This window comes from Protopterus annectens, chromosome 7.part0, assembly GCF_019279795.1.
Source record: "Protopterus annectens isolate FY-2018-M chromosome 7.part0, PAN1.0, whole genome shotgun sequence".
Taxonomy (NCBI): domain Eukaryota; kingdom Metazoa; phylum Chordata; order Ceratodontiformes; family Protopteridae; genus Protopterus; species Protopterus annectens.
This window is the reverse complement of record NC_056739.1, coordinates 268,788,577-268,816,039: the sequence shown is the minus strand read 5'-3', so window position 1 is coordinate 268,816,039 and position 27,463 is coordinate 268,788,577. Positions and strand designations below refer to the sequence as shown.

The following is a 27,463-nucleotide window of genomic DNA, read 5'->3' as shown; positions in this document are numbered from 1 at the left end:
CAGATGCTTTTCTTGGCCCCGGGGTCTTCTCTGTTTTTGGGACGATTGGCCTTTGAGGTGGTGACGCTGGTATTCTGTGCTCCGACAGGGTGGACAGATCTGACCCCTTCGGATTCTCAGCCTGATGCCTCTGTGCTTTAGAAGCCTGATCATGCTTTACCACAGGGACAGCCAGTCCAAGACCTGCAGACTTCCCAACAGGGTGTTATAATTTCTTCAGACACCTCCGCAGAGCACCCCACCAAGGAGGTTCCTAGGAAGAAGTGGTGCAAAAGGAACCACTTCATAAGAGTCTGTTAAGGAGAGAAGGGTCCAAGAGGGTCCAAAAACTAAATTTCTAATGGAAATTACAAACTCTCATTTTTACATCTTTAGGGAGGTTCTGAGAATGCAGCCAGGCAAACCTCCTCAACATACTATGTCCACTGCGGTTGCCATTCTTACTATCTACAGAATCATAAACTTTGAAGAATAAGTAGTGACAAGAAACTAAACCACAAAAACAGTATTTTCCTTAAAAAAGCAAACTGCAGATAAAACATTGCTCTTCCCTTCACAATTAACCGGAATAAACTTCAACATATGAGTCTGACAATTTAAAATTCTAAACCTTCAAGTTGCAGAAGCATACACTTTTCCCACCAAACATATCAATTGTTTTACCATCCCTGAATTAGAATTAACGAATGGCAGCAGCTAGATTAACTAAAGCTGCAGCTGCTGGGTCAGGTCTGGGATGAGTGTACAAAAAACAAGACTGAGGAACTTTATGCATTCTATCTACTTTCTTATGTGCAGCAGGCTGTCTGTCAGGGAAACTACAGGCTGTGACACACACCCTCCAATGCTGATAGCAGTAGACAGATGGATGAAGGTTCTGTGAACTCCATTTATAACAATTCATGGTGTTTTCTGAGGGACTGAAAAACTCAGTGTCCCCAAATGAAAACAATGACACATTCTGGAAAGAGTTTCATAGAAAGAGAATCGCTCAAAGGGAGATTCAGATACCATGTTCTACTCTGAATTTGAATCCGAGATCTGAGGAGGAAAACCTGCATCTATCCCATCACATTCCTCTACACATTCAAAATCCTGAACCTATTCAGGAGTGTAGGAATCCCGGTTTCTTTTACCAAACATCACATTATGAGAACGGCCAATGCAAGACCCTGATCCAGTCTCAATAAACTACTCCTATCCACAGGAAATGGTGCAGGAGAAGATAAATGTTTACTCTTTTGTTTCACTTTGACATGAAAGTTGAGACAAACGGGTTCAGTAATGGCAGCAACATCTTCCTCACAGATAGGCATAATAGTTCAGCTAAGAAGGCACCTTCCCTGCCCTTCTATCAAAGCCAACAAAAAGTGAGCTCTCCCTTGCTCAGAGACAGGACTCCAAACAGCTGCAGAGATATGGCTTACCCCTGTCCATAGTGGGTGTATGGATAACATCAGAGGGATTCAGGGGCAGGGGAAAAAGATGAATGGTCTGAGGGACTAGCATTGGCCTCAGCAGAGTCACTTATATGCAGCTGAGACAAATCACTAGTCTGTTGTGTTTGCAAAAGCTGTTTGGTTAACTTTCTTTTTGTGGATGGAAGAAGGTCCAAACAAGAGATCAGACATTTGTTCCATGGTCAAGCCATAAATTATGCCTCTTACCCTGGGAAACTATCCAGCACCAGCAAGTAAATTATCAAAAGTAGTATAAAGGTATTTTTCCCAATAAAAAGACAGTAAAAAGCAAATGAATACACGTTCTCAACCCCAAAATGTAAAGTAACAACAGTTTCTCCACAGAAAAAAAAACAGTTTTAAATACTTTAAAACAACTTTTAAACTGTTATGTTAAAAAGTGTGTTACCATTTAAAAGAACACTTAGCTGCACGGCAGTCAATAAAAACACAATTTCCTAGCTTATAAATACCTTCTTAATCAGGAACATGACTTTAAGCAACAAAAAAAGTTAATGTGGAAGGTTTTTCCCCTAAATGGAACTTAACCTGCTCAGTAATGAAATTCTGTTATCAAACCATCTATTTTTGAAAGCCTGCAGAAGAGCGTGGTCTTTGGTGGCAGGAAATGTCTGACGGGCTTGGTTCCCAAACCTGATTTTTCGCCAATTCAGCTCAGGCAAAGTGCCCTGAAGCTTTGCAAGCTGGGCAGCTGTTATATCCTTGGCAGGATATAACCCATATAACTTAGGCTACTACAGCAGTGATCAATATGTTTGCATAAATTTGCATGCTCACCAAACAAACAATACTTTCTAGTGAGACTGAATTGTAATTCAGTGTACTCCCAGGTAATTCGATACCTAAATATCACTACAGTTCAAGTAAAGTCCTGCTTTGTCTGCTTTTAACGCTAGTCTTGATGGTTGGAAGGCTAAACATAAAAATTTACACCAAGCTCATCACGTCAAGTGGGCACTAAGTACTTTTCAGGGGTGGAAAGAACTTTTGTGAGTGTCTACATAAAGCTGCATATGACTAGGTCTTTTATGGTCTATGTGATCCCTTGGCATTGTTACACAAGACTAGCATTGTTCCTATTATGTAACTATTTCTGGGTGTTTGCAAATATCAATATAATATTTTGAAGGGAGGCATATTTCTGTGCTACTTGTGGATTATAACATTATCATTTAAATTAAATTAAATCAGTGTCATTCAATATACACCTGTCAAACCAAAGCACGAAACGCAGGACTATGAATGAGCCACTTCAGAGCAAGCACCCAACTCACAGTTCTTGTAGCAGGCAGTATGGCAATCATCAGCACAGTCAGATCAGCACTAGCAGCCACAACAGACAAAGACTCTAAAACTAAAAAAGTAAACAGTAAATTTAAACTTTGAAATATACTATCAACTGTACTAAGTCAAGATTCACAACTTGCCTGCTCCACTCCATGATCATCCCCATAGTGTACTACAACTCTTAGTTTTTCCTTCTGTTTTTTACAGGTTAAAAACAAATCAGAAGATCCCTATGCTCCAGTCATGCCACATCATCGTCAGCTGGAGTGATGATGGCATCCCACGAGCAACACTAAATAAATAAATACATAGCTAGACAGACAGATACTACAAATCAAGAGAAAATAGTTTTTTGTACATATTTAATAAAGGATTTCCAATAGTTTTCAACACATTCTGTGACTTGAATATGTTACAAAAAAATGACCACCTCAAAAATTCATGGAAGCATAATGGGCATAAAGAATAGGTTACAAAAAAAATGACCACCTCAAAAATTCATGGAAGCATAATGGGCATAAAGAATAGCACCCCCCATGCCCACATCTATTTTAAAACAATCATGGGAAACCAAAAAACGACTTTTGCAATGACTTTTTCTAACATAGTAACAAACAGCAGTGAGTGATCAGTAACATAATATAGGTATGCTTTTGACTGGCTTTATCGTCTTGCATACAGCACTTAAATGTGGTAAGAGGGGATCACTACTTAATCCCGAAGTTACAGAATATCGACGCCCATAATATCGAGACTGTAATATCAAAAGAACAAAATACCGTAAGTGCACAATACTGAATAACACATTACCGAAAGCTCAAAATCTCGAAAACAGTCTGACGTCTGCCAACATTTACTGCTGCACGTGAAGAATTCCCAACTGTAAATCAACAGAACAAACCCTGTGTAAGTAAAAAAAAATATATGATCCAACATAACGTCCTAGTTAGTTATATAGCATGTTATCTCCATTGAAGTAATCGCACACACCTTCCACAAACAAACTGCAAATATGAGTTACACTACGTATGCCAAACTGACAAAACACCCGATGTGCAGTGGTACAACATAAGCTACATGATCACATCTTCAACAAATGAGCAACAGCTTTCACCAAGTCAATAGATGTATAACCTTCTACATTATCCAGTATATGCTGAAACAGAGTATGCCTCTCCATTAGCTTTTTATGTTTAGGAGCTGTACAGCACCCTGCAGCAAGTATTTCCCGTAAACCATCCACTCGATTTTGTTCTCTTGCAAGTGCATTCATCAGAATGGATAGATCCGTACCTTTACTCCCTATTAGACACTGTAATCGTTGATGCGATGCTTCAACGGAGTTTTGCGTGTAGGGTTGCCACCTTTTCAAATGGCCAAAGTGGGACATTTTTGGTACAAACATCAGATTTTACAGGCCTACACATACCCACGGTCAGTACAAAGGTTAGAACTTAACTTTTTTGCCTAAATAAAAGCTTATTCTTGTAGCATGTTAGTTGCTTATTCTGTTTCTTATAACATTTAGGTATTTTAGATACAGAATAACTGTTTTATGCAACTATTACATAAAATATATGAAATAGTTTTTTACTAAAATCTCATGACATTTGCCATTTTTACAATTTTTTGTCAGGACACAACTGCCCAAAGAGAGACTGTCCCTCGCAAAGTGGGACAGGTGGTAACCCTATTTGCGTGCGTGGTAAAAATAGCCTATTCAGCTCAGAGACATTCCAAAACGAAATAGGGAATAACGGCGGAAACCTAGTTACTGCTGAAGAATGAGTGGAAAACCGTTTTTCCCCAGTAAATACCAGTCAGTAAAGTACTTTAAAATATCTTTACCTTCCTGTGGGAATGTCTCCTTTAATATGTTGAACGTTTCTAGAACATCGGATTCAGGCAGGAATGCTAACCCCACCAAACATTTGACTGCTAACTGGAAAAAGTGATTTGAATTATATAGTGAACCTGGTCCAAGCTGTTGTACTTTTCTCCAGATAATTTGTCCAAAATGGAACAAGCAGCCCTTAGATTGTATATCAGTAAAATTAAGTCTTATACTTTTCACAACAGCCATCTCAAAATCACAAAGTACAAACTTTAATTGCAGCTCACACTCCTGTAGAGATAATAGATGTAACACACAGTGCCACATCATGTTGTACGCTTTTAAGGACCTTCGGGACATTAAGCAATATAATAATGGTACACATTCTTCACAATACCATGAAAGCTCTACAGTTGTCTGCAAAGCACACCTTTACTAAAATATGTGCCCTCCATCAACCATATTGTGGCTGAACTCAAATCCTGCAAGTTATTTACAGTGCTAAATACCACAACAGTACTGCGAGAGGTACAATCCACCATTCGCTTTTCAACAAACGTACCACTTTGAAATGGGAACTTGCTCATATCTAGATTTTACAACGTTAGCTGAGGTATATGTTTATCATACTCTTGCTTACAATGAACTCTTCTAATTTGCTGCAGTAGAGCTTTTTTACTAGGTAACAAGGGTATACACTCAAGTGAAGTGGATGCCATTGCATCCTCAACAAGCAAGCAAGGGTTATCTCTGGATAGAGATGCTTTCTCTTTCAGAGAACCGCACGCTATACTTTTCTATCTCAAATGGGTCACCACCGTGATTATGAGGAAATGTTTTAAGTAGTTGCTCACCTTCTGACAATGACATTGTAATACTTCTCCCTTCACAACTGCCACTCCGTTTTAGTTTGCAACACCAATAACGTTTACTATGAGACTTATTTTCTAAATGATACACATATCCTTCAATTACTAAGACTTCTTTATTCTTTTGTGATAGCATTCTACTATACAACTGCCCAAGAACTCTGGGCGCTTTGTACCTGACGTCAGACATGATTTGATGCTAAGACGTTGTACAACGCTTTGAAGATACAGTACAGCTTTTATACCTATACACATACTGACTTTCGTGATTATGGTCTTCGGTATTGTGCACTTACGGTATTTTGTTCTTTCGATATTACAGTCTCGGTATTATGGGCGTCGATATTCTGTAACTTTGGGATTTAGTAGTGATCTCGATAAGAGAACAGGAGAAAACCTTTTATTATGGCCAGGTATAAACCGCCACACAGCATTACTGCATGCACAAGTATGACAATCCCACTATCAAAACAGCCACCTCCAAACAATAACTCCATGAACACAAATGGTCCTGAAGAACTGCCAATCCTAAATTTATTCAGAAATGTTGTTTCATCTTCAGAATATTTTAACATTTCTTGAATGAAACCTAGTGTATTATCCAACATTATACAACAAGAGGTAATGTGTAGGACTACTGAAAGTTTGAGTAACTTCAAAAGGAGTACAGAAATGAGAAAGGATTAGTGGGTGTACACCATAATCTTAAAAGCAATAAAAGAGGTATTGTAAGAAAATAAAGGAGGATCGCAGCAAAGGGGAAGGAAGAAAACGATGTCAAAAGAGAAAAAGGGGCTGGTGGTAAAAGCTGGACAGAGACCCCTCGTCACAAAAGAAGTAATGGTATGCCAAACTGACTAGACTGCAAAGAAGGGAATGACACATTTACACAGAAGTACAGAAGGAAGGAGCAGAAATTCATAAAGGGTCAAGGGGGCAAATGAGATGGCATCAGAGGAAAAGAATGCTGCATGGGTGGATTTTTATTTTTAGTGCATTTGATAACTCAAATGAAAAGGTCCATTGGGCATAGCCTAATTTCTACAGGAAGCAACGAAAAGAAAGGATATTACAAAAAAAAAAAAAAAAGACATTACCCACTGCAAAATCAACATCAAGGAACTAAATAAGGTATGGCTTCAGTTAAAATGATAAGTGAAAGAAAAAAGACAAGGTATGGATGAAATAGGAGTGATCAAGGCAGTGAAATCAAGCAATTCCACAAAAGCATCCCAGCTGGACCTGAACAGAGTTAACTTTAGCATTGGCTTTAAGATTCAACAGAGGATAATTACCATACAAAGTGGTAGAATATTATCAAAAAAGAATACTCAAATAACAAGAAAAAATGAAGTCCTGGGAGATACAAAAATGGCCCAAGGACAGTAGCAGCTTCTCTGCAGAGCCCCCTCACTCTTAAAATATAATACAAGTTATTCTAAGCAGCTGAAGAAGGTAAAATTTAACAAGATTTTGAAGGAATGGAGAACCACATGCAGGCAAAAAAAGAGGAAAATAACAGAAAAAAAATAAAATGTGTAAATTGTTCTAGAGTCCAATCATGTGACTGACAGTTCACTACCACAAACAGTAAGCAAACTGATTCACCAATGGCTACAGTGGCAGACATGGAAGATATTGATAAAATGGACAGGATTTAAGAGGATATTGTCAAAAACAACAAAAACCCTAAAGGATTACAAAGATTTCAACAATAAGAAACCAAAAGAAGTCAAATCCATCTTAATCATGCATTCAAAGACATGGCAGGATTTATCTAAAGGAGGTGCTGAGCTAAAATACTGTTATGCAGAATTGGAAAGTCAACAAGAAAAAAATAAATAAAAGAGTAGTAAATCTAGAAGACAAGTCATGTCATGAGCACTTGTAGTTCATACAGATAAAGGAGAAATCAGAAGGCACAAATTGCATGGAATTTATGAAACATACCCTTGCTGCTTGGACTGATGTTCCCCATGATGAAATTAATTTAGAATGTGTACACAGAGTTTACACATGAGGACGCGGTGGTGCAGAGGTTAGCGTTGTCACCTCACAGCAAGAGGCTCTCCGGTTCGATTCTTGGCTGGAGCACTTTCTGTGCACAGTCTGCATGTCCTCACCGCGGTCAAATGAATTAAAGACATGTATGTAGGTGCGAGCGTGTGTCTTCTTTGAAGGTTGGGTGCCGGGCTGGCAAGTCGACACCATAAAAATTCACTGCCAGTCATTAGTGGACCGGAGTTCCGCTGTGGCGACCCCTAACCAGGAAAAGCCGAAAGACAGTTTTACAAAGAGTTTACACATGAATATCTGCAAATAAAAAAAATCTGCAAGGCATATTTTAATAAAATTTCAGTAATAACAGAAAGAATAACTTTTTTCTAAACTACAACATAAGGGAAAGCAGCTCACAAAAGCAGGTAAAAGTTTACTTCGATAATGATTATTCTGTGATAAGCAGAAAAAGAAGTGCTTTTACCTCAGCAATCAGGTTAACCAATGAGAGGACATATAAATTCAAGTTACTTTGTCCTGCTATCCTGAAGGCTATGCATCACCAACAAGTAAATACTTCTAAAGATCCAGCTACAGGTATGGAATGCCTGGCTACCCTATCAACACCTGAAATACAGTCAACTTAATCTACCACAAGCAGCACCCAGGAAGGTTCTGCAATCAAAAGAACTACACCATCACTGCCCAGCAATCCTAAATCAGCAAAGCTCTTTGCTTTGTCCAATCTGCAAATACATCACAGGAAAAAAGGATGGAATATTCTTTGCTTGGAAAGCTCTGGAGGCTACAAAACAATGGAATCAGAGAAACAGAAGAGCAGTGAGATTGCTGAAGCTGGGAATGAGAACTCAAAAAGCAGCCCCACTTATGCTTTAAGAACATATTACTAAGTGTTCAAGAGACTTAAGTGCCTTCCATTTACTACTGTATTATAACTTCCCTTGAGTTCCTTTGTTTTCTGTTTGGAATCAGAGATTATAACAAATTTCTCTTTGTAAACCCATGGTACATTGGAAAACATGTGATTGCAGGACCACTTTTCCTGCCAGCGATAAAGCAACCGTTCAGTTTCCAAAGCTTCAGGGCACCTTCCACGCCCCCCCCCCCCCCCATTGTATGTCCGCTCAAGCTGAGCTGACTAAAAAGACAGGTTTGGGTGCCAAGCCCTTCACCGCTTTCATGCCAAAGGGGAAATGGAGGCTGAGCCCTGAAACAACAATGCTAGAACAATAAAAAATAAGTGTCCCCAACCACGGATAAACAACACACCAAAAAACAAGAGGGGTGGAGAGAGGGAGAGGATACTGCAGCAGCAATCATTCAAACATCTACTCTTATGGTAAGTTTACTTGCATAACTGCGCTATGTTCACCATATTAATCACTGCTGCAGTAGCTTTAGCTATATGGGTAGGTTACTCGAGCTTACAGCATTTGGCAGGTGGAAAGAGAATCGTCCAAGAGCCCCTGGAGAATGATCCTATCAAAGCTTGACCTAGACTTAAAGAAGGAATCAAGTATGATACCTTGTAAATGTATGAATAGTGGACAGAGTTGCTGCTTCTACAATACTTTTAGAATCCAACCCTTTCCAAAAAGCCATAGATGAAGCCAAGGCCCTGGCAGAATAAGCTTTGACCTTTCTTGAAACAGTTTTTTTTTTGTGGCAAGTATAACAAAAGGTAATAGCCTTACACAGCCATTTAGAAACAGTCTGTTTTTACACAGGTTGCCCCCTTCTACTCACCTCCACAAGAAATGAATAACTGATTCAAAGATCTGAAATATTTAGTCATGTCAAGATATAGCAGAGTTGTCTATGGACACTGAAGATATGGAGTAGTCTTTCTCCCCCATTTTTAGGTTCAGTAAAGAAAATGGGAGATGAATAGTCTGGCTTAAAGTAAACCCGGACACCACTTTAGTCATAAAAAAAGGATTAGTTCTTAAAGAAACACTGCCTATGGATCAGAGCAATCAGTAAAACTGTTTTACTTGTATAAAACCTCAAAGTCAGCTAGGTTAGCTTGTTCAAATGAAACAAGTAAAAGCTTCTTTAGCACAAAATTAAGACCCCAAAGAGGGGGCTACCTCTTTTATTGGAGGCCTCTTATGCAACACTCCTTTCAAAAACATTTTTGACATGAGAATGATTTGAGAGAGGAGGATCCATGGTCAGACATGCTGAAAGAGCCTTGATGAAGGAGCAAGAAAGGCCATAGGACAGCAACTCACACAAATAATGTAAAACTAAAGAACAACTAGTCTTGAATGGGTGCTGTTTATGTTGTTGGCAACTAGCAAACCTTTTCCATTGGCTAGTACATGATTTTCTAGTAGCAGGCTTTCTTGTCTCCATTAGTACCTATTGTACGTCGTCAATAAATAGGTGCCTAAGGAGATGCAAGACCCTTTCATCCAGGCAGACAGCTAAAGTTGATTAGGGTAAGTGTATATCGAACACCCCTTATCCAGTATTGGGTAAATCCATTCTGTGAGGAAGCTTGTGATAATTTCCCTTGTCCATTTCCAAAAGAAGGGAGCGACACTTTTGCCAGGGTCAGCAGATAGTCACCACAATAATCTTTGGGAATTCCTTCTGAATTTTAAGAAATACCATGGATATCAGTGGAAAGGATGGAAAAGCATACAGGAACTTTCAAATCCAAAGAAAAGAAAAAGGCGTCTTTCAGGCCTTCTTGTATGGAGTCCTGGAGCAAAATCTTGTCAGTTGATTTTAAAAGAGGAACTAGGTCTACCCTGAGGAACTCCCAACAGGTGGATCAAATCTTGAAAGACCCCCATGAACTAGTTTCCATTTGTGAGGGTCTGCCCTTGTCCTGCTCAGCTTGTTTGCCATGGAGTTTTGCTCTGACGGAGTCTAGGATGCCTGCACAGGTAGACTTTGCTGTGAAGCTCATTGTGTGACACCTCAATAACACAATCCTGTGTAAAGCAGTTAACAAGGAATTTTGAATGTTCTCCTGAAATCCCAGCTTGAGATTTCTCACCCAGGTGAGAAATTGCTGATCCTTTGAAAAAGACTCTGTAAAGATAAGCAAGTTATCTAAATGTGGAAAAGTGTGGATATATGCAGCCTGCTATGGGCTATAACTGGAGCTAGCCACTTTGTGAACACTGCTGTTGCAGTGGATAGTGAACGGGTAACACACACAACTGATAATGTGAACCTGCCACACAAAACCTTAATAAATGTCTGAAGTCTGAATGAATAGGGATGTGTTGACAGGCATCTTTTAAATCTAGTATTAACATGAAACTTGAATGTGAAAGAGGAGGTAAAGGGATGTAAAGTAACACCATTTTGAATATGGGCACCATCACAAACAGTTTTAGGAAAAGAAAGATCCAGAACTGATCTCCAAGGATATTCTTTCTTTGGCACTAAAAATATCCTTGAATAAAAACCCTTTCCCAATTTGGGGAGGAGGAAATGCTTCTAGCCCTCTCCTAGGACAGCAGGGGGGAAAAGCGTCTGGTGGATGAGGCCTTACTCCCTAAAAAGGAGGGATTTCCTCCCACTGCCATCTGTAACTTTGTTGAATGATGTTCAGAATCTATTTCTCAAACTACCTGTTGCCAAAGGGAAAATGGAGATTCAGACTTTCTGGAAGGGAAAATAGGCTGCCAGGGTGGGTTAGGGGGATGAGATCATCTCCCAAAATGAAAAGATCTCTTAAATTGTCATTTTAACTCTTTGGACTATTCAAGGTTTCGGAGAGTTCCTGAATTCTTTTTTGAACCTCCCTGCCATTTCTGCTGAAATATCTCTATAATCTCGCATCCAGTTTTGGCAAAAAATAAAATAGAGAATTCCTTAGAAAATTTGGAAAAGGAGGGTTGAACTTTTTTTAAGAGATCCCCTGTACTGACTTAGTCCTTTCATCGTGTTTTCTGTTAATTTCTGCAGTACAGGAACCAAAAACTAAATCTTTATCCAAATGACAATTTAAAATGTCATATCATCTGGTCCGGTGGACTCAGCCAGGCAAACCTTCTCAAAACAGCACTGGCTATAGCTGTAGAAAAATATTAGTCATAGACAAACTGTAAAAAATGAAATGTGACTTGTACAACGGAAGAAACTAAATTACTTCAAACAGATTTTTCTTCACAAGAAAAAACTGCAGACAAAACATTCATCATACTTTCACAGTTAGTCAGAATAATCTAAACATATGAGACTGATAATTCAAAATCCTAAAAAATCATATTTGAAGAAGCATACACTTTTTTTCCAATACTTATCAATATCTTACTATCCTTGTCAGAAAGAGTACGACTGGAATTAACCAAATGTTTAGCAGCAGTGGGATTAACTAATGCTATAGTTGCTGGGTCAGGTTTCAGAACAGTGAATAAAAAAAAAACTTATAAGACTGAAAAACTTTATTCATTCTATCTGCTTTTTAGGGGCAGCACACTGACAATCAAAATAATGCACAGGGAGTGAAACACACATTCTTCACAGCTGACAGAACTGGGAGAAGGGGAGAATATTCTGGAAATTCCTTCTGTAGTAGCACATAGTATTTTCTGAGATTGAGAAATTTCAATGTTCTCCATTCTTAAAGGTGAAACAGAAAAAAGAAGCAGCAAGGCTTTTTTTTTCAATAAAAAAAATCTGGTTATTTATTTATTAATTTATTCCTTTATTTATTTAGTTGCTAGCCAGTCTTTTGGGAATAACACTTTGTTTTGCTTGTTTGAATTCCCTTCTATTTTTCAGTCAGAACACATTTATTTGATTTGTGAATGTTGCTTACAATATTCAGAGTAGATTGAAATGCTAATAGATAATATTAGTCAAATATGATTGCTACATAATTCCTTTATTCCCAATTGCTTGCTTAATCCTGTTCAGGAAAGCAGGGGAGTCTGAAACTATCCCAGCATTCACTGAGCACACAGGGCAGAATCTTATCCTTGACAGGGTGCCAGCCCATTATAGAGTGTACATAGACACACACATGCGTGCACCTGCACACACACACACACACACACACACACACACACACACACACACACACACACACACACACACACACACACACACACACACGTACAGCACATCTTTGAGATATAAAGGACAAGAACAACACCCAGCAAACACAAGTAGGGCATACAGTTTCCACACAGAAGACATCTCAGTTAAGTACTGTACTGGAAAGCCAAATGCTGCACTGCAGTCACTATGCTGTTTCTATTATTACATCATAAAAATTAAAATTTTCAGTGACTTAACTGCTAAGGAAGTAGCAGATTGAAGGGTGCTCTGCACTTTACTGAAAATATTTGTCACAGACTGCTGTTTTGCCTGAAGCCATAGCTATCCACGTTGGTTCAGAAGATTGCTGTTTGAACCACTGACTCCTTTAACAGAGAAGTAAAAACACGAGAAATTGTCTGCTGATGATGAACAGCTAATTTTCAGTATACAAGATGCAATCATAGTCTGAACTTTCTCGGAAATGTCATTCTGCCATTTTCTACAGGAATAAAACTGCACCTAAGAGAATAAACTGCATTCAGTAATACCTTTTGACTACTTCAGACATTTGAATCATCAGTAAACTATAACTATGAGTGAAATAAAGCCTTTTGAGTGCCCTCAAAAATCCTTAACAAAGTTAATATATCATCAGAATTACAATTTTGAAGTACAGAAACTGAGAATACTCAGTTAACTGTACTGTAGAGTGGTTATGATTGAATTTACAATCATAACCAGCTTGTTATAAATTTGAAGCAACAGTATCAAAAATTCACTTCGAAAGTGGAGCAAAGTGAAGCTCAAGAGGTGAATTTCTTGACATCCATGTGAAGAACATGTAAAAAGTAATTTTTACGCATGTACTACTAATGGATAGAGGCAGCTCCTGAATACTGTATCCCACATACGTATAATATTATACATGCGCACACACACACACACACACACACACACACACACACACACACACACACACACACACACACAATTCCAAGTAAGGAAATATTTTCAAATATTTCTTTTGTGGGTGCCACATGTAAAGCTTCACTAACCAGCTTCCACTGTCCATCCTTGTACATCCATCTCCCCAATCAGTCTCTTTACAAGTGCTTTGGGATTGCGGCTAATGCCCATCCCTTACACAAAAATGGAAAGATGAGCATATGTCAATCTCTACTGAGCAGAAAGGGGGCAGGAGGTAGTCAGGATAACTCTTTTGAAGCAGAAATCTTTGTGTAAGCATAATTCACTTTTTTCTTCATTGGATCACAAACTTAAAAATTACATTTTTGTGCCCCTACAAACTGATGCTTGATGCAGTTGTCCCTTTCACCTCTGTTTGTATGTTAACAAAGAGGCTAAGAGAGCAGTTCTAACGGCAATGAACATTGCATCAGAGAAACTACCAGCTTTTGGAAAGTGGCTTAGCTGATGGCACAGAACAACAACAACAAAAAAATCAGATTGCAAGGCAAAGCAGAACAATAAAGAAGACAGTCATCAGACACCATTCATAAGGGATGAATCCACCCATCAAGTGTGTAAATACAGAAAGCACCAAAGAAGCTATATGATAAGAAAGGATGAAGATCCCACCCTAGAAAAAGTAAGAACAGCACCAAGGAAAGTGAAGTCAGGGAGGCAGAAGGCTCAAATCAAGTCACAACAGATATATTCAAGGTGTTGGGCAGTTAAGGGAGAAATTGCAGTCTTTGCTGCATGGAAAGAAAGGCATTAACCAGATGACTCATCTGCTTGAGCTACTGATAGCTCAGGTGGATGTAAAAGACCCCACAGCACCTATGCTTAATGGTTAAGGTGCTTTAGCTAACAGACACAATGTACAGGACTTGATTCTCACCTTTGGGGAAAATGGCTAGGCTTAAAATAGCCCATAAGGGCAACTAGCCTAGTACTTACCTATGAACTTATGCAGATTCTGAAAATAGTCTCAGAGAAAGAGAAACCCTCACACGCAGAATTAGAAAATAAGTTCTAAGTTCTCTTGAATCTGAATCGGAGAAACTCCTGTAGCTGTCTCTTCACCTTCCTGTCCAGATTCAGAATCTTTACTTTCTTCAGGAAAACTTTACCAGAACCCACCTTATAAAGACAGATAACCTGAATTAAACCCTGATCCAGACCAAGTAAACTACTCCTGCCTAAGGAGATTTGAGGAGGAGTAGATAAATGTTTAGTTTTCTGTTTCTTGTTGACAGAAAGAATGAAGCCAACAGGGTTATTAATGGCAGCTGCAGCTTCCCCACGGATGGGAACAACATTCTGACTAAAAATGGAGGCCTTCCCTTTTCCTCCTCCTAAGACCAACAAGAGTGTCTCTCCCTTGCTCACTGAGGGGACCCCAACAGCCAGAGAGGCTAAATCCCAGAACATAATGGTTGTAGATGCTTCACCAAAGAGATCTGGGGTAAAAGATGAGTGGTCTGAGGAAAGTGCAGTTGTGTACACTTACCATAAATGTAGATGTTAGAGTGTATTCACTGTTGCAGTCATTACATTTGGGTAATCTGCTGGCAGGTTGCCCTCAGTCGGCCTGAATTCCAAAGTCTTGGGTCCTGCGTTGGTTGCTGTCTTCTCTTTCATGACGTCAGGTCATCAGGGGTATAAAACATGCAGCCGACGCCATTTTCTTTAGTTTTTCTTGCCCTCAAAAAGGTAGCAATATTATATATATATATATATATATATATATATATATATATATATATATATATATATAGATGCATACATCAATATAAAACTTTACCTTCATCTAAAGCAAATACACCACATAGGTTGTAGGAGATAGTGAAGGAAAGATAAACTTCAGAATGACAGGGGGATGGCGGGAGGGTAACATGGACTGCAACAGTGAATACAATCGAACATCTACATTTATGGTAAGTGTACACAACTGCACTATGTTCTTCGTGTTTCTCTGATGCAGTCATTACATTTGGTTAGAGTCCCAAAGCTATGGTTGGGAGGCTGGAGCTAAACAGCATTAGGTGCGGCTATAAGGCCCTGCAGCACTGCAGTGGCAAAGCCTGCCCTGGACTTAGAGTAGAGAGGCAAATGGTAATGTTTTGTAAAGGTGTGAACAGAACTCCAAGTAGCAGCCTCTAGAATGTCTTTGGTTGGTACTCCTCTGAGAAAGGCTGCTGAAGTAGCTGCAGTCTGGTGGAATGAGACCTAATGCCCTTGGGCACAGGTTTACCATGGTGTAAGTAGCAGAAACGGATGCAGTAGCTTATCCACTTTGAAATTGTCTGCTTTGAAAAAGCCTTTCCTTCTGATCCTGCAGCATATGACACTAGTAATTGCTCAGTTTTTCTTAGAGCTGTAGTCCTGTGCTCAAGTAGAACCTTAGCTGTCTGTGTACGTCCAAGGAATGCAGAATTCTCTCTCCTTTGTTCTGCGGATTTGGATAAAAAGTTGGCAGATGAATTGTTTGGTTAAGAGCCACACTGGAAACCACCTTAGGCATAAAGGTAGGATTTGTCCTCAGAGACACCCTGTCCGGGTAAAATATGATAAAAGGCTCTACAGCCATGAGGGCCTGTAGCTCTGAAACTCTTCTTGCTGAAGTAATTGCTAGTAGCAGAGCGGTCTTCCATGATAAGAACTTTATATCAGCGGTAGCAGCTGGTTCAAATGGAGGCAGAGTGAGCTTTTCCAACACATAATTGAAGTGGTGATCGTCTAGGAGGCCTTACATTTTTGGCTCCTCTAAGATACTGCTTTAGTAAAGGATGAGAAAAGCTTCGTGGCTCTGTGCTGTAATGAGCCGAAATGGCAGAGGCATGGATTTTGATTGATGAAAAAGGTAGGCCTTTGTCAAGCATCTCAGTTAAGTATTGTAATAACTGAGGAATATTTGGTTCTGCTGTATCAGTTCCTTGTGCTTGATTACAAGCACAGAATCTCTTCCACTTGTCAGCATAAGATTTTCTAGTACTAGGCCTTCTGGCTTCCAAAATGACATACTGAGAGGTGTTGTTTGTATGCTTACATGATTAGCCATGCTGCCAAGTTTAGAGTCTGTAGCTGATTATGCAGGATCCGATTGTTTTGCTGGGACAGTAGCTGTGGTCTTTGAGGCAAGGTCCAAGCTGGGTATGGAGACAAGTTTCTTAGGATTGGGTACCAGTATTGGCGGGGCCAGTCCGGGGCAATTAATATCATCTTTGGATTCTCTTGTCTGACTTTTAGGAGGAACTTTGGTAGAAGAGGTAGAGGAGGAAAGGCGTAAACTGATAGGATTTTCCAACTGAAGGATAGGGCATCCACTTCCCATGCTCGTCTGTGATAAGCCCTTGTGCAGAATCTTTCCAATTGATAATTTTGAGGAGAGGCAAACAGATCTATGTCTGGGCTCCCCCATTTTTCTGTTATCATGCTGAAGACTTGTGGATTTAGTTTCCACTCATGAGGATCCATAAGGTTTCTGCTTAAATCGTCTGCCAGAGTGTTTTGTTTTCCTGGCAGGAATTGAGCTTGAAGATGTATTTGGTAGGTCAAAGCTGTGTCCCACAGTACCATGGCTAATCTGCAAAGGGGGTATGAGTGTGTGCCTCCTTGCTTGTTTATATACCACATGACTGTGGTGTTGTCCGTCTTTATCAGTAGTTGTCCTGGATGAAGAAAGTCCTTGAAGGATGTTAGGGCATTTTGAACAGCTAGCATCTCTTTCCGGTTGATATGTAGATGCATTGTTTTGGGGCCCATATGCCCTGAATGCATCTTCCTGCCATGTGAGCCCCCCAGGCATAATCTGATGTGTCTGTTGTTAAGGTTTGGCTGGCATGGGGTAGGGTGAAGGGCCGTCCAGGCCTTTGCCCACCATAGAAACTCCTGTTGCAGGCAGGGAATGAGATCGTTTCCAGACTGTGTGAATGTTGACTCCATAAACTTTTTAGGTACCATTGAAGTTTCCTCATATGCAGTCTTGCATATGGAATTAGTAGGATGCAGGATGCCATGAAGCCCAGAGCCTGCAGAATTTGTCTTGCAGAAGACTGGGTTTTTGTTGCCATCAGTTTGAAGTAAGTAGTCAGTTGCCTTTTTTTGTCTGGCGTAAGGTAAGCCATCTGGGCAGTTGGGTTCAAGCTTGCACCCAGGAATGTTATCTTTTGAGAGGGTACCAGTTGTGATTTCTTTTCGTTTATTGTGTACCCTAGGCATGTTAGAAGCCTTTTCACAAACGACAGGTGTCGAAGAAGAGTGTCCTTGTTCTCTGCTTGAATGAGACAGTCGTCCAAGTAAGGATGTATTTGTATACTTCTTTGTATGCAAAATGCAATTACTGGTGCCAGGCACTTTGTAAAGACCCTGGGCGCAGTAGATAAGCCAAAGGCAGTGCAGAGAATTGGTAATGCATTAAGCCAGCCTTGAATCTGAGGTATCTTCTGCACGATTGTCTTACTGGGACATGCAGGTATGCCTCTTTTAAGTCTAGTGTCACCAGTCAAGCATTCTTGCCCAGCATGGGCAGAAGCTGCTGCAAAGTCAGCATTTTGAATTTTGGAATATCCAGGTATGGGTTCAAAATTGATAAATCCAGTATTGGCCACCAGGCCTTGCCCTTTCTGGGTACCAAGAACAGTCGAGTAAAAACCTTGTCTTTTTTCCTGTTCTGGTACTGGTTGAATGGCCCCCATATCCATGCGGGATGTAACCTGTTTCTGTGCCTCTGCCCATTGATTTTTGGGCAGATCTGGCCAACCGTTTGCCATTGGCAGAGTGTGGAAATGGAATATGTATCCCTGTGATACTATGTTTAGTACCCACTTGTCCTGGGTTATTAACTGCCAATTTTGAGCAAAAAGTGCTAATTTTCCCCCTAAGTGTACTGTCAAAATATAAGTGCTTGGTGCAGGCAGAGGGAAGTCATTGGGACTGTTTTCTGTAGGTTTGTGCTTTATCTCCTCCTGATTTGGAGGTAGACGTTCCCCATTGCTTTGACTTGTATGAATCTTGCACCTGGTATCTGGAACCCTTTGGGCGTCTGGATTTGCCTCTTTGAGCTCTGTCTGAAACAGGAAAGGACCAATTTTTTGTAGGCCAGTGTCTACCGAATCTTGGTGGCTGCACTTGTAAAATGTCTTTGACAGTTTGCATAGACCAGATGAAGTAACTAACAGGATACACCACGAGAATACCACTGTGTAGATAAAAACTTCTTTATTCCACAACAAGTAAAACACAGAAGATAAGCGCTTTCGCGTGCTTCATGCACGCTTCATCAGATCTATTGAACATGATCATTCTATCACATTTTATAGTGAACAAAACTGTCAATTTAACATTAACAATTAAATAATTGACTACCAATTAAAATTTAAAGCTCCATGCGCCAGTATTCTATTATCATCACTCCAACACTGTCAGGCTACCTACTAGGTTCAAATAACGTATACTGTGAGTGGTAGCTGAATACCCAGTTTAATAGATGTCTGCATCTACCTAAAAAACATATAGCGCATATAAAAAACATTTCAAGAGGATATTTCTAAAAAGCTTTTAAAAAATGCAGTGATTTGATATCATATACGATATATTAATTAACATATAAACAAATAAAGAAAAGATGCTGTCTGTGCTATGTTTCTATTAGTCTCTATCATCATATCCATTGCACTGTTTTATAAACTATTTGATGAAAAATTATAAGTACTTCATGGGCCTTCTTTGAAATATCCACTCGTCCACCGACATCTCCACTTACATATGGCGCTGATGGACTTTCCGCGTCATAGAATGATATTAAAACATTTGTTCAGCAAAATATCAGCAGACAACAAAGGTAAGCATGAAACAAAATAAACTTGATATAATGAATAAAAATGAATGAAAAAAAATGAATAAAAATGCAGTATGCTGGTAAAACCCATCTATGCAGTATAACAATCAAGATGTTAATTCATGCAACACAAAATCTAATTTCAGACAATTCCCATACTGCTGTGGTTCAACGCAACAACGGGTATAAAATTCCATGATAAACTAGGAGGTAAGTGTTGATATAAATAATGTGCATAATTCCTACCAACAAGAGAACCCTTGGACATAAACACATCCCAGTGTAAAACATTTAACTTTTTATGTCAAGGTGTAGTTCAAGAGTCCCATATATCGTGGTTGTTAGATCTTTATTGTATTCAAAACCAACTAATTCTCATATATGTAAAATATATATAAAATATATATTCCTATCTGGTCAACCAACAATATCGAAAGAGCTTAAATCATACATTTAATGGTGCATCCTATAGATTAAGTATGACATATTTAAATATATGTCATCTACCTATTGTATATCTGATTAAACTAATCAATTCATATTTCTAAATAATCAACATTGTTATAATATATAATAATAATGTTTAAATATTTTAAAATTTTTAAAAACAATCAATTTTATAATAATACTTGAAATGATTAAATAATTAAAATATTTATGAGTTCTATATCAATCACTAGATGGTGTGGATTAATGTTACGATGAGTTCTATGTAACAGGTCATATATATTCTGTTTTAAAATGGAATCAACATGGAGAAGTAAATGAATAAATAAATTAATTCATGAGTACATAAATTAATTTATAAAATTCTAATAAACAACGATCTAGCCCCTTCGTGGCATATTGCTGTGAAACCAACTGGTAATACTGATAACAAAAAATACCAGTGATAAAAACTGTTGTAAATGTAAATAGAATAAATAAATAAATAAATACTCTGTGTGGTAGTCCAAACTTATAAATGCATCAAGTGTCATGTTCACAGGATCTGAGGATAGCTTACATCTCATAAATACATATCTGGTGAATAAAATTTCATAAAGCTCCAGGCTAACCAACTGATACATTAGCTCAATATATTGTTCATAGGTTCATAGGTTCATAGGTTTATACTAGGCTATCTGCCCTAAGGCATTTATAAGCCTAGCCCAAATTATTGTGGCTTACGCCACCCCTTATATGAAAAAATACTGTGCCCATTAGTTTGTTGTGCCTCTGTCCAGCAGTGACCCAGAGATGATTCCCGGGGTAAACCTACGATCTCCCATCCACAGGTCTAGATTTCTCTTGAACAGAGTCAGCGAGGTGCTCTGCCTCACATGGACCGGGATTTTATTCCACAGCATAGGGAGTCTCTGAGTGATAAATCTATCCCTCCAGCACGTCCTATTTATATCCGTGCTAAGGTTTAAGTCGCTTGCTCTAGTGGTTTTGGTGGATTTGGATTTTTGAGGTGGAGCATGTCCATTAATTCCGGGTTGGACATGGCCTTGTATGTCAGGCACATGTCACCTCTGAGCAGGCGGTATGCGACTGAATAGAGCTGGAGTTTCTTCAATCTGGCAGCATATGACAGATTTTGGAGTCCCTTTATCCTTTTGGTGAGGAACTTTTGGGGTCTCTCCAATTGCTGCAGATGTCGGGTGAGATACATCCCGAATGGGGCATTGTACTCGATCATTGGTCTGATAAGTGAAGAGTACAGGGAACAATGACCTCACTAGATCTGGATGTGAATCCCTTCATGATCAGGTGGGCAATGTAGAAGGTCTTTCTAACCACTTTAGCAATGTGAGTGTCAAAAGAAAGGCCACTGTCAACCTGGGTCCCCAGGTCCCTGATAACCTCTTCTGTGCTTAGTGGATTGCCACCTATATGGTAGCTTAGGGTTACCTTGTTTTTCCCGAAGGGTATGACTATACATTTTTTGGCGTTTAACTTCAGGCCATGGCTCTGGCACCAGCTATCTGTTTCAGTGAGTCCCTTCTGAAGGATATCCGTGTCCGATGCACTTTCCACTATGGCGCCCAGTTTGCAGTCATCTGCAAACTTTGTCAGCCAAAGTCCTCCCATGTTGGCCTGTACTTCTGAGAAGTAGATGCCAAACAATAGGGGGCCAAGGACCGAGCCCTGTGGGACACCACTTGTGACCGGCTTGGAGTCTGACACAGCGCCAGCAACTCTAACCCTGTGGGTTCTGTCCTTAAGCCAGTTTGCAACCCATCTTGTGACATATGGGTTTACATTTAAGCTGGTAAGTTTTTCTACAATACCGAGTGGGGTATTGTGTCGAAGCCTTTGCAAGGTCAAGGTAGGCTGTATGGACTGCCTTTCCCTCATCAATGGCCTTGGTGACTATTTCGAAGAAGTCGACCAAGTTCAAAAGGCATGATCTTCCCTTGACAAAGCCAAACTGGGTCGGGTCCAATGTCTGCAAGTCCCTATATCTTTGTTTATGAGCTCCATTATGATCCTCTCCATAGCTTTGCAGACTAGACTTGTTAAGCTTATGGGGCGGTAATTACCAGGGTCCGTGGGCGCCACCTTTGTGGAGTGGGACCACAGTTGCCGTCGCCACTCCTTGGGCACGTATCCTGTGGTAAGGCTGAGATTAAACAGCTGCCTTATGCGGGTTTAATTCCTCATTTAGCTCGTGTAGCACACAGCCGGGGACACCATCCGGTCCCATTGATGCTGTGTTTTTAGCTTTAGAGAGCAGCTTTCACCTGCGCATTTGAGATGTCCGGGAGGCTACACTCGGCTGGGATAGTTATCTCTCCTTTAGGGGAGAGGGGTGAAGTTTGCACTGAACCTGTCTGCCAGTATGTTGGCAATGTCTGTGGGTTCAGTGATTTTTGTATCATTTTGGACTAATTCTGAGCATATCTGTGAGTTTCCACCCAGGTTCCTAACATAGCTGAAAAAGGCCTTATGATTGTCCTTTGAATCCATGGCAATTTTTCTCTCAAAATTGGCCTTAGTTGATTTTCTGAGTGCTCGTATTTTCTACTAATAATGATCAGGGGTGACTTCCCTTTTATGGATTTTGTTCTATCATGTAATAGCTTTCTCCTCTTATTGTAAAGTTTGTTAATGGCTGGGGTCCACCAGACTGGACGTTTGCCCTTTGTGGAAAGAGTCTTGGTTTTATTTGGGATTGCCTGATCCATGCAGTCCTGGAGGTGTTCATAGAAGGCATTTGTAAGGGCTTCCGCAGCTTGGGTTGTGGTTTCCTCTGACTCAGGGGCCTTGAAGGATACCACACCAGTCTTGAGTAGTGTGAAGTTTGCTTTAGAGAAGTTCTTCACTATGGTCTTTTTTGTTTGGGGTGGGGGCGGGATGTGGATTTCCAGTGAGATTAGTTTATGATCAGATCTCACCAATGAGGGATATACTTCCGGTGTGGAGCATTTTGTCCCCATGTTTGTGACAATGAGATCTAGTATATTTTCTCCTCTCGTGGGAACAGTGACTAGCTGTTCCATGGCATTTGAATTTATGAACTCCAGGAACCATTGGGCTAGAAAGTTAGGGCTTGAGTAATGTTCCCAGTCTATATTCGGGTAGTTGAAGTCACCCAATATGATGGTGTTTGGAGATACATTTATACCCTCCAGTGTCTTCAGGAAGGCTGTGTGGGGTTCCTGAGTTTGAGAGGGTGGCCTGTAGCATGCTACAATTTGTAGAGCAGTTTTGCCTATGGTTAGTTGCACCTGGATGGTTTCCGAGCTTCATGCGTTGCCACCAACCTGGAGGTGTGAGTATCCTTTATGAATATGGATACACCTCCTTTTGTGGAGTGGTCCGGGTTTTGGGGCGGAGCATGATATGAGGTAAAACCTAATAGTGCCGGGTGCTCTCAGGAGCCTTGAACCAGGTTTCAGTTACAGCACAGACATCGATGTTCTCCATACTGAGAAGGGCCTCGAGTGCGTGCATTTTGAGATTTAGACTTCTGGCATTGAGCAGCATTACCCTCAATTTCTTCCCATTTTTGTTTTCTAGGGTGGTAGGTTTAGAATTTGAGCCTTGCCTAAAAAAGGCACTATGGGGGTGGCAAGAGCCTTAGCCAATATCCGGAATCCCAGGGGTGACAGGTGCAAGCCGTCCCTTGCGAAGCAGCGTGGCTTGTCAAGCATGTCATCCCAGGCAAACAGACACTGGATCCCCTTTGAATGACACCAGACATTAAGCCAATTGTTAAAGCTTACTGGAAGGTTACTGTTACTGGAAGGTAGTAAAAATATGTAATGATAAATGAAAAAATATATAAAAGTATGAAGTAAGTCAAATTTTATTCCAAGAATGGTTTCATAGAGACGTAGTTATTGATCCCCGGGTCTCTATATGCACCTGACCTAAATATCCATTCCAACTCTAATTTCGCTAAAGCATTATTATTGTCACCCATTCTTGGGCCAACTTCCAAAACTTGTAAAACTCTAAATCTAAACTGATGTGTCGGGTTCAAATTTATGTGTTTGGCCAGAGCATTCAGTTCATTATGTTTACGAATATCGTAAACATGGTTGTAAATACGTTCTTTCAGTCTCCTCTTAGTTAATCCAATATAGAAAGCCTGGCAGGAAATGCAATTAGCCATATATATTAAGTTCTTGGTGTTGCAATCTGTATATGTTCTCGGTGTAAAACCAAAGTGCCCTAGTGGATGTTTTTACTCTTGTATGGTGGTAATGTATTGACACATATTGCATTTCTTGCATGGAAACGTGCCCAGTGTTTCAGCCTCATTCTCTCTCATAATGAAATTACTATGTAGATTCTTAGAAAAAATTTTTTTCAAGTTATCACAAGTCCGGAATATAAAGCCAGGTTTATCACCTACTAGTACCCTTATGTCATCTGTAGTGGTAAGTATATTCCAGTGTTTTATTATAATCTTCCTAATCTCACTGATATCATTGGTATATTTCAATATGAAAGTAACCTTGTTATCATGTGTATTGTACACTGGTTTACATTTGTCCACTAAATTCCTATTACTCCCTTTCTTTGTCCCATTACTGAATTTGAGCATACTGGGATCAGTTGCAGGGGGTATGATGTCTTGCCTTATCCTTCTGACTAAGTTATGGTTATATCCCCTCACCAAAAATAAAGATTCCATATTATCAGCTTCTTTTTGTAAGGCAACAGGATCCTTACATATCCTAGAGATCCTCGAGAATTGTCCCCTCATAATCCCGGAAAACATAAACCTAGGGTGCATACTGCTATAGTCTAGCATTGTGTTCCTCCAACATGTCTTTCTAAATAGTTTTGATGTCAATTTCCCGTCTTCATCAAAGTATAAGATCAAATCTAAGAAATTAATCGCTCTACTGGAACTCTCATATGTAAATTTTAGAAACGTGGTGGTCTCCTCTAGATATTCCACGAAACTCCTCAGTTCTTCCATTGTGCCATCCCATAGCATTATCACATCATCCACAAACCTCCTATACATTCGTATCTTGTCCATCCATGGGCTATTAAATACATATTTCTGCTCCCAGTAGTATAATACTAGATTGGCATAGGAGTTTGCGCATGGGGTGCCCATTACACCCCATGTCTGCAGATAGTACTTGCTATTAAACATGAATATATTGCAGTATAACACCATGTCTAATAATTGGCTAACCAGGATCTGTCTGTCTATCACTTGAAAAATTACTATGTGTGACCATTAGCTCCCTCACAGCCTGCAAACCATATTCATTGGGAATGCATGTGAATAGGTCGCGAACATCTAGCGTAACTAAGACCAGTTTTCTATTGTTCTTATTTAAGAATTCAATGGATTCTAAGTCTTTCAATAAGTGTTGTGTGTCCCTGAGGATAGTATTAATATAATTTACCAGTGGTCTCAACATTTTCTCCAAAAATATGGAGATATTGTAAGTTGCCCACTGTCTACCTGACACAATGGGCCTCATAGGTAGCGGCTCTACTTCTTTATGTATCTTTGGTAGGCCCTTCAAAACTGGTATGAGTGGTTCTTCAATGTGTAAGAAGTCATGCATTTCTCGGCTGATTTGTTGACACATTAATAAATCGTACAGATTATCACTGACGCTATTGATAACACTCATAACACCCTCAAGTGTAAGTTCCTTGTATGTTTTATCCAGAGTCAGTGTTGTTTCTATGATAGTTGTATATTCTATTTTATCTAGTATGACAACCCCTCCCCCTTTGTCAGCACTTGTTACTACAATTTCATTGTTCTTTCGTAAATTCATCAAGGAGTCATATTCAGCTTTATTTAGGTTGAAAAATCTATTCCTGACTTTCTTACTGGCATATAAGGCATACAGGTCTTTCTCGCATGATTTCACAAAACATTCTACACTGGATGGCAACATAGGAGAAAAAGTACTCCTGCGCTTAAAATCATTCTTAAAGACATTCCCACAGTCACCTTTGTTTTTAAAAAACACTTTTATAGCTACTTTTCTAGCAAAAAGTCTCAAGTCTGTCAGGGTCTCAGAGAGTTTACTGTATTGCGAGGGAACGAAACGAGGGAACGAAATTCAAACCTCTATTTAAAAGTGATAGATCAGGTACAGATAAAGTATGTTTAGAGTAATTAAATACCAGGAAAGTCAATTCCAGTTCCTTTTTAGTTGTTGTTGTTCGTACCTGTCTGTCGAGAACTTCCATTTCCTCGGTCCTCGGCTCACGGATCTCCCTCTGGTTGTAGTATTCATCCTGATTGGAAAAGGGGCATCCATGTTTCTATTAGGTGCCGCAGTGTATTTTCTGATTGTTCCTGTTCTAACTGAGTCTTCAGTTTGATGTAACGCTAACTGGTTGGGTGGCGGTGTTAAATTGTCCATATTACCAGCAGAGACCTCACTTCTGGCATTGGTCGGCTCTCCTAAGGTATTCGTAGCTGTAACTGAAGGCGCCAAGTTTGAACTGCTCACATCTCCGGCTTCCGGTTTTTTAGTGTGTGGGCGGAAAGTGCTTTCCGTTCGAGTTGTGTCATTTTCTACTGTCCTCGGCCAAACAAATATATTCCCCACTCTGAAATCATGTATATCCCTGGTTAGTTTCTTTTGTTTTATACTTCTCAGTTTCTCACTATATAGATTAATCTGTGTCGATATACCATTCAACTTTCTAATAAACATTTCAGAGTTGAACCGCTCTGTGATGGCCTGATATGATACATCAATATCTTTCTGTAGGGCTGTCTCGAGTGGTTCAAAATACTCAATTAACAGGTGTATGTATTTGTTACTCAGTTCTAGGTTTAAGTCCTGCCATTTCTTCAACAGATCCGGATACAATTGGCCATAAGTAGGCATGCACAGAACGCGCATGCCTCTCGGTACTACTTTAAAGTTAAGACACGCTTGTAGATGTTTCCTCTGCCAGGAAAGTCTTTGTAATTTATATAAATTGTTCTCCAAATCTCTTAGTAAAGTATAGAAATCATTCACATTTATATCTTGATCATTCCTCATTGCCATATTGTCTGTTGTTTCTAAAAAGTCTAAGTTCAATAGCGGGTTACCTTCAGTTGGTAGAAATGCATCTATATCCAATAAACCCGTTCTTATTGCAGGGTTATAATCCAATTCATAGGTTCATAGGTTCATAGGTTCATACTAGGCTATCTGCCCGAGGGCATTTACAAGCCTAGCCCATAGTTTTGTGGCTTACGCCACCCCTTTAGTATGGGGAACTATACCCATTATTTTGCTGTGCCTCTGTTGAGCAGTGACACTGAGTTAATCCCTGGGGTATATCTGCGATCTCCCATCCATTGGTCAAGATTTCTCTTGAACAAGGCCAGCGAGGTGCTCTGCCTCACATATACCGGGATTTTATTCCACAGCATAGGGAGTCTTTGGGTGATGAATCTATCCCTCCAGCACGTCCTATTAATAGCCGTGTCGAGGTTTAAGTCTCCGCCCTTGTGGCTCTGACGGATCTAGATTTTTGAGGTGAAGCATATTCATCAAATCTGGGTTTGACATGGCCTTGTATGTTAGGCAAAGGTCACCTCTGAGCAAGCGGTGGCGACTGAATAGAGCTGGAGTTCTTTCAGTCGGGCAGCATAGGACAGATGTTTGAGACCCTTTATCCTTTTGGTGAGGAACTTTTGTGGCCTCTCCAGCTGCTGCAAGTGTCGGGTCAGATA

The 27,463-nt window shown here is 39.8% G+C and overlaps 1 protein-coding gene across 1 annotated transcript in view; it reads right to left on the bottom strand.

The window, feature by feature from the left end:
- Positions 1-23,911, bottom strand: part of HS1BP3 (HCLS1 binding protein 3) — a 1,094,679-nt gene extending 1,070,768 nt beyond the window's left edge. Inside the window, exons 1-2 of the mRNA XM_044076193.1 lie at positions 23,662-23,911; positions 3,579-3,648 (exon numbers count right to left, since the gene is read on the bottom strand). Of these exons, the coding sequence (XP_043932128.1) occupies positions 3,579-3,648; positions 23,662-23,911 (320 nt within the window). The remainder of the gene's footprint in view (positions 1-3,578; positions 3,649-23,661) is intronic.
- Between the last annotated feature and the right edge of the window lie 3,552 nt (positions 23,912-27,463).